Source organism: Pectinophora gossypiella, chromosome 12, assembly GCF_024362695.1.
Source record: "Pectinophora gossypiella chromosome 12, ilPecGoss1.1, whole genome shotgun sequence".
In the NCBI taxonomy this organism is placed as follows: Eukaryota; Metazoa; Arthropoda; class Insecta; order Lepidoptera; family Gelechiidae; genus Pectinophora; species Pectinophora gossypiella.
In genome coordinates, this window is record NC_065415.1 from 11,253,423 (window position 1) to 11,266,535 (window position 13,113).

The 13,113-nt window shown below is 38.4% G+C and overlaps 1 protein-coding gene across 7 annotated transcripts in view; it reads left to right on the forward strand.

Moving 5' to 3' along the window:
* LOC126371179 (uncharacterized) overlaps positions 1-13,113 on the forward strand; it is a 729,644-nt gene that overhangs the window by 708,187 nt on the left and 8,344 nt on the right. For 5 of the 7 annotated variants that reach the window (XM_050016416.1, XM_050016417.1, XM_050016418.1 and 2 more), the window contains 12 exons: positions 2,273-2,430; positions 3,452-3,676; positions 4,866-5,074; positions 6,574-6,874; positions 7,564-7,796; positions 8,294-8,852; positions 9,455-9,645; positions 10,101-10,218; positions 10,823-11,006; positions 11,508-11,852; positions 12,254-12,512; positions 12,950-13,096. In XM_050016416.1, the coding sequence (XP_049872373.1) occupies positions 2,293-2,430; positions 3,452-3,676; positions 4,866-5,074; positions 6,574-6,874; positions 7,564-7,796; positions 8,294-8,852; positions 9,455-9,645; positions 10,101-10,218; positions 10,823-11,006; positions 11,508-11,852; positions 12,254-12,512; positions 12,950-13,096 (2,909 nt within the window). In that variant the 5' untranslated portion in view covers positions 2,273-2,292. The other 2 variants (XM_050016419.1, XM_050016420.1) reach the window with 2 other exon arrangements.

Genomic DNA, 13,113 nt, shown 5'->3' on the forward strand with positions numbered 1-13,113 from the left:
ATGTTTGAACATCAAGTTTATCATACAGATCTATTTGCAAGGAATGTTTTAAACAAGTGAATCAATCAGGCATAGATACCTAATAGAATGCGAGAAGACTCATGCATTTCACGGCCTTGCACTGTTTCTATGCGTTGAAAGGTACCTAAGTTACTAAGGTACTTTCATTCAATGAAAATTACTTGCCTACCAAAGTCGCTTTATCTTAGCAATTACATGACTAAGAAGTGTGACGGCTTCCATTTTACTTGATCATTATGATGTCTTGAAATGTCATATATTATGGGATTTCTATGTGACTTGCAATTTCAAGTTGAATATAAACACTCCGATTTTTCCCATAATAAGATATGACTAAGGGTAAAACCGCAGAATGGGAAATGTCAGCTAGCTAAGACACCTTTAATACATATCGTCAACCTGCTTGTTGATCGTGGTGGTTACATAACATAAACTCACGGCTGTATCCCAAGTGGGGTAGTCAGAGGTACATCCATCGCAAGATGAACTAAGTACTACCCATAACCTCACCGAGCTTTCAGACCAACGTGATAGGTGGTGAGCCGTATCGCCATTTATAATGGTCGAGCCAACTCATCGGGGTTATACACCCTTTTCATTGACAAGATAGATAATTTAACCCCACTTTCAGCTGTGAACTACAAGATGATTTTGATTATTAGGACTCATTTGATTAAAAGTTCGTCTACATACGTATGTACACGTGTGTATACGTATGTCTCTTAATATTGCATTATCACCACGCTGCGTGGGCCCCTGCTCCGGAGCCGATTTCATGACGTAACGTTATCTTAGAGCCTCCATGATATGACTGATTTCCTCGTATTGTAGCCTTGACAGTCAAGCGGTCAACGAACGACACATTTGTTCTGCCGTTTCGATGTTTGCATATCGCGTTATGTAGGTGGCACTAATCGGCAAGGTCGTCAAATATCCTCACCTCCAGCTCAGTTTGAATAACAATCTCAAACGATACGGTTGTGTCTATTTACTTTCGCTAATTTGATAGTTTATATTCGGACCGTGCTCGATTACGATCGAATTGAATTTGTTTTAACATCGGAAGTTTTGAAGTGTTTACGTTGCTCTACACGACTCTATTTATATCGCATCGCGTTTCAATTATTATCTAGTGACTCGTTAAAGAAGAGAAAAATATATAATGAATTAATCACAGTGGTATTTAAATGTTATTGTAAGTAAAATTGTTATTACTAAAAGAGCAGTGTTTGCAAGACATTGAGGCAGGTCACAAGATAAGGTCCAGCGAAATTCGCGTCTAGACACCAAGGTGTATTTTTATTTTATTACGAACCTGTTTATATCATAAAAACCTGTTTCTCATTCAGTAACATCGCGTGATTATTAAAAACCTCATCACATAATTATTTTTACTTAATAATAATGTTTCTGTTTCTAAGAAATGAGATTTACCAAACTTACCTTATGGCTTCATTATTTATACCTACCTATTTTAAAGGACAGTTACATTAAATAAAAAATCATGTTACAAATAATACAACATTGACATTAACCGGCTAACTGTATTATAGCTCAGACCAGATAGAATAGAGGTTGGTAGCTACCTAGTTCTAAGCACAATCATTGTCTTCGGAACCATAAAACATAATTTTTATTTTGTGTAAAAGGGAAGGAGAATGAGGAAAAATGAGGAGCTTTTAGCTTCGATACGTTGCAACATGCAATGATCGGAAAACTTATACAATTGTCTCTGTTAGTCCACTCACCTGAGACTATCGACGTGTCTCAATCGGTTGGAACTCCTCTGTTTGTTGATGAACATGTGATTCAAAGCTCTCGTTCCTCTTGCAAATCTATTTCTCTAGTCATTAAGACGTTGCTTGAGTTGCACACGATAGAGTCATCCAGGAGATACCTCTCAGTGGATCCCGTTTGTCCGGCCAATTAATAAATGTCATCCATCCATTCGAGTAGTCACGTCAAACCGTAACATCAGTGCACTGTGTAAACACCTTCATAATAATCATTCACTTGTACACAGCTTTTTTACAATAAGAGTGGGTTTCCATGAGAATTTCTACAAAAGCGCAGACAGGAACGGAATCGACAAATCACAGCATGACAGAGAGCGACATACGAGTAGAAGACGCTCTATCTCTCCCCCTCGCGGTGATTGGTTAATACCTGCACATCTCCGCTCCTCCCCGCTTCAGTGGAATGGTAATTCATCCAAATAATGTAATTATTAAATAACTTAATATTGTTTCAGATGAGCGATAACCCGTCACGATGGATGTTAAGTACAGGATGTTGCTGCTGCAACATCAGCACGACATCATCCAGGACCTAGACGTGTCCTACATACTAGACGAGCTCTACACCAAGAACGCCATCACACACGATGACTTTGATCACATATTTTCACTGGTAAGTCTTATATTTATTTCTCTGCTGGAGTAGAAGTTAAAAATATGAATGCGGCCAGCAGCGGCGCGAATTGTATCGAGTGTTTCAACCAACAAACACAGCTAATGTTATCTACGTGGACAGACGTCCTACGACCATTGGTCGAAGCCCTCGATATAATTCGCGCCGCGCACGGCTCGGTTACCGTGCAGACCTAGCTGCTGTTAATAATCCCAAAACTTTGTCTACTATTTATTTATCTCTGGTACCTAAGTAAATATTCTCATATTTTAAGTTTTCCTGTCACATCTATTTAAAAATAATTTATTCTCACTAGAGAGGTAATATTTACAAAATTGAAAGGCCAGTACATTTGTCGCAATTTGTTTCGTGAATCATCAGTCATTCAACTTCCGATAATAACAGGATTATTCACATATCAATATTATGTACGTCATGCATGTCCTTATGTTACAAAAATGTCTTATCTACATCGAATAGGCAAGTAATTCGTTCATAATATTGTGAAAAATATGAATCTAAGAATGTTGAATTTAAAAAGCGCAAAAGTAAAATCAAAACACTGTATTGATACCTAAGCCTCTACACTTTACTTCTAAAAAACCTTCTCTCTGTTTATCTTCTTCTTTTTACTTTACTTATAAAATAAAAATGTCTCAGTCACTCTTAGCTACTGGTAACTGAGGATAGCAAAACAACATCTTGGCAACATCAATCAGACTTAGACACTTTGAAGCATTCTTTGTTTTACAATCAAGGTACCTACTGTTGTTAACCGTAGACTATAGTGATATTTATACATGAATGACCATAGCCAACCAAAAATATAACACATCGTAGTTCCGAATTCAAAATTCAAGTACCTACAATAATGGACAGCTAAAAGATGAACTCATTTTACTTATTTACTTTATCCGAATCTGTTCTTTCTCTTGATATAAACACAAGCATTTCGCTCTCAAAATATACCGATCTTTTCCAAGACGTCCGATTATAATATCAATCGTATCACCTATTGCAGACGGACCGAGTAGACCGGACCAGATACTTGATAGAGACAATAGTACAGAATGGTAACAACGAAGTGTTTGAGGCCTTCGTAGACAGTCTGTCGAAGGACTACAGGTGGCTGTGGGAGAAACTGTCCGGAGAGAACATCGAGCTGATGCCTGCGGACTTTGAAGACAGCCTCAGCAGGGGCGATGTACCCAGGCTGCCTGACCATCATGTGAAGAGAATTGCCGTCGTGAGTACAAAGCTATTTGATTCTTCAGGCCAGGTCAAGAGTACTCTTTTAGTGCGGTGTGCTCGCATGAAGTCTTTGATGAGAGTGGAGAAAACGAAGGTGTTTTGAGAATCGTAGTAAGAGGAATTCTGTCTGAGAAATAGTCTTAATTTATGTTGTATGTATAAGTATGTTAATTCTTCATCGTCGTCATTTTTGACTATGGACTGCGAGCGAATACAAATCATAGAACGCGTTCAGCTGCGTATCCTACCTAACATATCGTAACAACCGACAAATAAGTTGTTTAAATAGCCTATTGGTCGGATGGTGCATAGGTGTCACATAGTAGAACGACTATCTATCAGACAGGTTCCGAATGTGCTACATTTGGCTACTTATCAAGAGATTAGGAAGCAGGAAATGCTAAGATTTATTTGTTTAACGGGGGTTAGTCGTATCGATGGCATATCTTTTAGAATGTCACTTTCTAATTACATTCGTCCAAAATAATGGACGCTATTTTATTTCCCGCTGAAACTAACCACGGGTAATTGAGCATCCGACAATTTTAGAGTCCACTGTCTTGACCTTCGTACGTTTGTTCTAAAATAAAATCATATCTATTTGTCGCCACAACAGCACTATATGTATTTTATTATCTCATTAAGAATTCGAGTAGCGTTTCAACTAGCAGTACATAATTCGTCAAAGAGTATTGAATATATTGTTTTATTATCAATAATTATCGGTTATATTATGTAGAATGAAGATTTTGCGGTATATCTCCCGTCATACAAACAGTAATTACTTCAATCAGTAGTCAGCGGTGGTCCCGAATTATATTGACTTAAGTACTGAGCTAACAGTCTGACCTCATGTCCATATATGTGTATCTTGTATATCATCTGCAGAATCACAGCTTGGGCCATAGACTATGCTGTCATTCATTTTATCGATATTTATAGCATGGCCGAATAAAACAAGAGAGCTATGGTACTGCGCTAGTTAATAACACGGAATTTTCAAGCTTTTTCTGACTTACTATTACTATTTAGTCAGTTTGATTCCTCCACACTTATAGACCGTCCCCCATTGCTATAAAAAAGTATTATCCATTAAAGAGCACACCGTCGGGAAACATCCCAAGCTTACAGAATCACCAGTTGCTGTCAAAACCAACGTTACATGTTTCATTTGTTATTTCCAGCAACAAAATGTAGCTGAGAAACTGAAGGCCCTGATGCGACACAACTTCCTAGTGCTCCACGGAATGTCAGGGTCTGGCAAGACGTCAGTGGCTATCAGCGTTCTGAGGGACAACGCCGACCTGATCACCAGCAACTTTAACGGCGTTGTCTTCTGGATCAATCTGGGCAACGCCAGGACTGAAGACGACATTATTGCTCAACAGAACAAGTGAGTTACTCATACGCCTCTGATTACTATATTAATCTGTCTGACAATGTCCTGAAGGTCAGTGCTGACCAGGGGGATTAAAAGGCTACATTAAAGCAATTCACCTAAAAAAGCAATTTTGCTATTTGACATTCGTGGACATTGCGTTTTAGAGCCCCTGATTAACACCAACTTTAAATGGTGTTGTCTTCTGGCTCAATCTGGGCAACACCAGGGCTGAAGACGACATTATTGCTCAAGAGAACAAGTGAGTTACATCTCTGTCTGATTTAACTTCGATTCAGAGTGTCCCTTATCGCAAAAATCCCCATTCGCATATAATGTTTTCGCAAAAGAGTCATTTTCCGAAAGGGACTTTTACGATCAAAAGACATGAGGTACCTATGTAACGTATAATCAAGATTCTAGAACCTGAAGATCATGTTCAGTCTACTAGCAACGGTTAGTAACCGAACTCAGAACCTCTAATACAGTGGCCAAGATATATCTTCGTTACATCACAAGGTCATCGTTATATCCATGAAAAAAAAAACAGAAACAAATTTTTGAGTCAATAGCACAAAGAGCGATGTAATTCGGTGCAATTATCAGGGTAACACAGTCCGTCACAAGTGTACGAGAATATCTCGATACACGAGCGTGGGTAGCCAACATCATTATTCTTATTTCAAGTCGAAGTTTTAAGTACAATACACATTGGGGCCTCAGGCCTTGAAGTTTCATCGTGTTTTGTACACCTTTGTTAACTAACACTGAAATTCTAATATGCATTCCTTTCATTCATTTGTCACTTAAGAGGAACAACAACGAGCGATATTTACATAAATGTAGTTGTCGTATTTTATAAATAAGTATACTAACATAAACTTATTTTTGGTATTCGTATTAGGTCTTTAGTACAGTCATGAGCAATATAATGTACCCACTTTAGGACTCTGTCGCACTAACATATTTGACGTTTAGTGAGACTTACAGTATAATTTGTCAAAAAAGTTAATGTGACATGGTACCTAAGTGTATACATAGTAATGCTCGTGGCCGTACATATATATTAAGGGATCTGTAATTTCTATGATTTCGGGTTAATTTAGTTATGCAATATAATATTATAATGCCACTTCAAGTTATTATTTCCCACACTCAAAATGGAGATTAAAGAAAACATCTTTTAAACTTCTACTCCTGATAATTGTCGTCTAGAAAGTGTATGCAGGGTGTTAGTAACATCGTAACGAATACTGAAGGGCATAATTCAACTCACGATTCTGAGGTAATATCAAGTGGATTTTTCCGTCCAAAATTCATGATACTATTGTGTTTTTTTTTTGTTATTATTTACAATTCTATACTTTTGCGACGAAAAATTCAACTCAGAATCATCGTCTAAAAACTTTCGTTACGATGTCATTAACACTCTGTATGTAGTAATATAATAAACTATCTAAATTAATGCGATCACGGATTTAAGCCTGTAACATTGTAATAAATATCCTCCACAGATTATACCGGAAAGTGTCATCGATATACGCGCATAACTCGTACATGAACTCTTCTGTGTCCATGTCGAGTATAGGATCCAACGCTGACACCCATTCACTATCCAGTTACGACTGGAACTGGCAAGAACTGAGGGACAAATTGAAGAGACAGTTCTCTGAACCAACGTTGAAAGAAGCCCTGTTGGTGCTAGATGAAGTCAACGTGAAGAAATGCGTGGAAGCTTTCGATATTGGGTGTAAAATTTTGATTACCACGCGAGATACCGATGTCGTGTCGAATTTTCATCCGACTATTGTTAAGGTATGTTACCGTTAAACATTACTCTAGTCCAACGGCCTCGGTGGTCCAGTAGTTGAGCATTGGGCTCACTATCCAGAGGTCCCGGGTTCGAATCTTGGTGGGGACATTTCACTGTCATCCTTTGTTTGATTAGGACATTACACATGATCATCTGATTGTCCGAAAGTAGGATGATTCGTGCTACATAATTCAGTGAAACTTCTAAAATTCTATCGGATCTTACTCTTGACTCATCTCTGATGTCTTTCAGTACCCCATAGAATATGGAATAATACTATCTCTAGTTTTATCTGGCCTCGGTCTTACTGTAGTCTACAATCGTATGGACGTTAGACGTCACACACACAGATGGGCGTGTACGATAACGTCAATGTGGAGTGTCTCTGTAAAACGAGGTTTTTTATATGAAGTGTCCGGGGTGATTTTCGTGATTTATTGTAGATTTGTCGCAAATAGTCTGACAAATGGGGAGCGCTGAGAGCTCCAACCCGGTAAACAAATAATTAAACATTTAAGACAACAGGCCTGAGGGTGCCCCGTTGGGCGCGAACCTCGGCTTTTCATTCCACTTTGAGAACTCTATATCATGGACATTGAAGATTGATATCCAACTCAGACGCATCCTCGCCTACACAGGAGACTTCTAATCTAAGCATAATCAGTTAATAAATCTTTCGTAAACTTTTCAGATTGAGAACAATTTCACAGAAAGAGAAACTCTAGAGCTGTTCGCCTCCTGCCTCGACGTTAAAGTCAACCAACTCCCGCGCCAAGCTAAGAAGTTGCACGAAATATGCAAAGGCAGCCCCTTCCACATAGCCCTGATTGGGGCGCAACTAGCCGAAAATAAAGAGCGATTCAATGATGATCGTCGACAGTGGAATTACTATCTCAGTCGGTTGGAGAAAAAGGAGTTCTTTTTGTAAGTTTATCTCAAGTTTTCGCCCTAGGAAGAGAGTGTCCCTAAAAGAGCTAACGTTTATCTTTTATTTTTGTGGCAAAGTCTGCTTACCTACTGTATTTGTTGATATTCTTCATCTAATGTTGCGTTTATTTAGTACACTAGTTGACTTAAGTTATCGCGCGCAGCACAATTTTCCACCCCACTTTCATCCCTTTAGGGAACATTTTCTGGATTAAAGACTATCCTACGTTCTTTCCTGGGCTCAAACTATCTTTATGTCCAAATTGATCTCTGTTTACCTTTCAGTCGACTTTTAAGTATTGTTATAATTCCAGAAAAAGCTTATATTTTTTATATCTATTTACTATAAAACAAACATCTAGTTCAGTACCTGGTTCAGTTTTTCAATACGAGTTTGATCTGTCAAAGAACAGACGCCATTGTTGTGACGTTCATTAGCATAGTGATGTATCAAATCGGTTATGTTCTATCTAACTTTACAAATATCTTTCCAGCTTAACAAAAAACAATAACGACCCAATGAAAACGATAGAAGTCTGCATCAAGTCACTGAAACCCAACGTACTGCCGCTATTCAAGATGCTCACAGTGTTGCCAGACAACGCTAAAATATCGGCTAAAGTCCTGAGCAAACTGTGGAACAAAGAAGTGAACGAAGTTGAATCAATAATGAAGCAACTGCGAAGCAAGTCCCTTATCATAGAGATTTACGATCACGATCAAAGGAACTACTTTTACGAAATACATGATCTGATAATGAGTTGTTTACGAACATGCTCAAGCGATGAAGAAGTAAAGAAACTCCACGGGGAATTCCTCAAAAGTTACAACTATGACAACGTTAATAAACCACCAGTGGATATTGTGGACGATGGATACATAGCATTTTACATCGGCTACCACATACTAAACACGAAGAATTTAAACAATAAATGGCAGTTGTTTAATAAACTATTCTTGGATTTGAAGTTCTTGGGAAACAAAGTGCGGTTGACCGGGCCGGCCGATGTGATATTGGACTTGCAGAAATATGAGAACTATATTGCTGATGATGTAAGTACTTTATATTTATCTAATACTTTTATTAGTCAAAGAAACATACAGGTTTTTACAGTGCAAATGTTTAAAACCACAACAATGTGTGTTCTTTATCTTATAAATCGTAAACTAAATTAAAATAAATATCAGAAGCGGCTGCGGGTTGTTTTATTGACGACTTGTAGTTAAATGTCATATCATAAATGATGTGTATGAATTGTATGTATATGTTAAATAAATGCCTAAAGTACGGTAAATCTAAAGTGATGGTCAAGTCCGAATGGGCTTCTTGACAACCAAGTCAAATGAGATACTTTTTACGATACGTCTTAAACGAAAGGTTTCTTGGAAGTTTGTATGGAAATACTGTGACGTCATCAATAAAAGCTGAAAATAGGTAAAATAAAGTAAAATGAGGTTGTTTTTTGATCATCTTAGACTGGCTTCTATTTCTAGATTAGCATTTTATAATTTATCTTTTACCCAGTCTAATACCCTATTGTTTTTCAATACTAGTTCATCTTGGACATGACTTCAGGCGGACATATACACGATACCTTAATCATTGTAGACGTATATTTTTTTTTAATGTTGTATAATTTTTTTCTTTCTTACAGGACTTTGATAAAGAGCTGCTATACAATGTCAAGAGCTACTTGAGCACTCATGGTATTGATTTATACCGGTATCCGTGCACAGACATCGTCCAAAGTATACTACAACATGAAGTAAAAGGGAACCTGTACACGAAAGCCTTGCAAGTAGCCACCGAAAAATGCGCCAAAAATGAACTTTACTTCGAGTTTCTGTAAGTAGCTTTTTATATATTTTCATAACTTTATGCCAATATTAATTTGTCTTACATATCTTCATATTATATACTAGACACAAATTAACTGTCTCCGGTGAATTCCACAACCCATCAGATATTTCCAATATACTTATTTCATCCTCTTAGAGTATAAATTTCCAATAACGCCTATAAAACGGTAACTCTCCACCCCGCTCCAATACGCATCGGACGATGACTTCACCCCCTCTGGGTCTTACTTTAGTCTACATGGTCGTAAAACACTAAGGAGGGAGGGGGAGCGCGCGCAAGCTGTGTCTCGCTCGCACTTACGGGGTAAGGCCGTTCACAGTAAGAACGTTGAACGTTGATTTTTGTATGCAGTGTCCGGAGTGTGCTATGTTTTATACCAAGTATATTACACACACACACACACACACACACTTGAATTTTACACATTTGTTTTATTATAGACATGAACAAGACGTGGAAGAGATCAAGCCGTCCAATATAGATGTTAAAGAGATCATAACCTCTGTATGTTTCCTTGGAGACTACGCTCTTGTTGGAACTATGACTGGAGTCATCAAGGTAAGTGCTTCAATTAAGTGACTATATCATAAAATTGAAGTAGTCATAGGTACATCTATCGCAAGATGAACTAAGTACCCACACCTCAACGAGTTTTCTATTAGACCAACGTGATAGGTCACCGTTATTGTGCCCAAGATACCCATACTGGACAATTCCAAAATTGACATAACATAAGCTTACGACCATATTCCAATGGGGTAGTCAGAGGTACATCCACCACAAGATGAACTAAGTACCTTGGTTAAGTATCATTGACATGTCATAAAGGATTACCTTAGATAGGATGGCTTGTATATAGAAAACGCAACATTACCAACGATTGGTGGCCTAATTAGGCCTTGTCCGCCTGTCACATGATTTAAGAAGCATCTGTCGTAGGGGCACATCAATGCCGCTCATGGCTAAATAGACCCATCCTGGAACGACACACTCGGGCGCATTTTCGACACGCAAATTGTGAGTCAGCTACACTTGGGTGGCCATCCTGGTAGTGCCTCTTAGCCTGCTTTTGGGCTAAATTGAGAAACCAAGCCTTATCATGGGTTTCACCCTTGTCTATGGCTACAATACAAATTGAAACATCACATTTATTCACTTCTAGTTCTTCCAAATATCAACGAACAAGTTAAAGAAGGAGCTCCCCGGCAGTGGGTCGGCCATCAAATGGATCGGCGCGTGTCCCGTCAACCCGCCCATAGTGGCCGCGCTGTCGTACGACGCGCTCATCAAGCTGTGGTACATCGACGACTTCGAACAAGGAGACGCTGAGAGCGTTATTGAAGAAGGTACTGTGTTTTGTTTTAGTGTTTGTTGACGGGACTCTGCAGGGTCTGTGCGTCGCGCAAAATATAGAGGGCTTCGACCAAAGTGAATAGACACGTAGATAGACGCCGTAAGGTCGAATCCCTCGATATAATTCGGTTGCCGTGTTGTGATATATTGGTTAAATTAAAATTTACGGAGAGAGAGTCAATAACCTTTTGTAACCCTTTGTAAAACTGTGTCTCTGGTTAGCACATTGCAAACTGATAATTCTTCAAAATATGAACAAACTAAAGCCAGGTCAAGCATACTCTAAACCGGGAGTGAGTTACAATTTTGTTATGCAACTGAAAGAAGCTCATTTTGATGCAAGTGAAAGTCGGGTTCATAGCATAGGGGAGTTCCGGCAATTCTGCATAACTGTAGATTTACTCAAATAGTTCTGTCCCAATTCAAGAAACCTTTATCAAGTCAATGACCTTACATTACAACAAAACCTTACTTTTACAATAAATAAATTACAGAGCCAGAAGAACCATACAACAACAACTACCCAAGCAACGTGACCATTCAACCGAAGCGCGGGCATTTCATCAACTGCAGATGGGCGAATAACGAGGAAGTCCTTATAGCGCATACGAGCAAACTTATCATCACTTACGACCCAACTGGGAAAGTTCTAAAAGTCGTCGATTGCATGGAAAGGGATAAAGAAATACTATGCTGTATACCGTGCAACAAAGATAGAAATGCGATCATAGCAACCAGTGGCACCACGCAAAGTTTAGAAGTGATAGACTTGGTGACGAAAGAACGAATCATGGCTTATGAAGAGACTGATATTTTGATGGATATCTTGACCGTCCCGGGTAAGTGAGTGTTAATAAATAATCAATGTAAGCAAAATAACTTCCAGATATGAAATATAGTTTGTCATTTTGTCCTAAAAAAACACTTAGACTTTAGTCAAGGACTTTTTACGAAACGTCAAAATGATACATTTTTATGGACTTTATATAGAAGTGAGTAAATCAGTCAAAAAGAAAAATAAAAAATTGATTTTTGATCATCTATTCCTAGATTAGCATTTTATAATTTATCTATGGTCCAGTTATGTAGCCTATTCTAAACACCTATACTTCTAAACTGATTCCTGTCTATTACTACCTACTATCACTGGATTTAAGACTTTTGTTACTAACCTTTATTGTTTATTTCCGAAATAAAACTTTATAACGATATAAAAACTTAGATTTTGTTCCATCCACAGGAACCAACAAGATAATAACACTCAAACAGAAGGAGGTAATGGTGTTGGACTTCAAGCACAGTTCTGGGTTGACGCACTGGAACGTGTGTGAGTGCAAGAGGGTGATATCGAGTGACGACGTGAAAGAAGATTTGACGTTTTTATCCGTCGCCGTAAACAAGTCTGGGACGCTTCTATTCGTTTCCACAGACGATAGTCGTGTGATCTGCGTGGATCTGAAGACTAATTTTCGGGTGTTTGATTTAGATAATCGGAGGGGGTAAGTTGGTACTATTTATTGTTATGTTGTGCTTGTCTTCTCGGTAATTTCGTTAATCCGACAGAGGGATTGTGACCATTGTACCGGGATGGATCATTATGGGCAATAGACTGAAGGTCTAAAAAAAGTCTAAAAACAATTCATCTCAAACACCAATATTGCAATTTGACTCAAAACGCCAAATAACAATATTACTTTTTAGATTTAGGCTTCAATGTGCCCTTTTCAGACTCCGTTACAAAACTGTTTAATGTGAATGTCTTAGGGTTTCGTAAAAGTTACTGCAAATTGTCTTAATGCTTACGGGCAGAGCCGCTCCATTAGGTATTCTTGACCCATGTCAGGGGCGGCTCAATAATAACTCTGGCTGGACGACGGTGTCCTTATCTTTTGTGGTACGTACAACTGCACACACTATAAATCTTAACTTATTTTAGGAACGTGATATCTATGGCTGTGAGCGAAGTGTTTGACGATTTCATGCCAGGGTCCGATGTGCTGCTAACCGGCACGGGGACCATAGAGAACACAGCCAAAGTATGGTACTTGGATGCCGCTTACGTGTCACATACTACTAGGAATGGGTAAGTCAATATACACT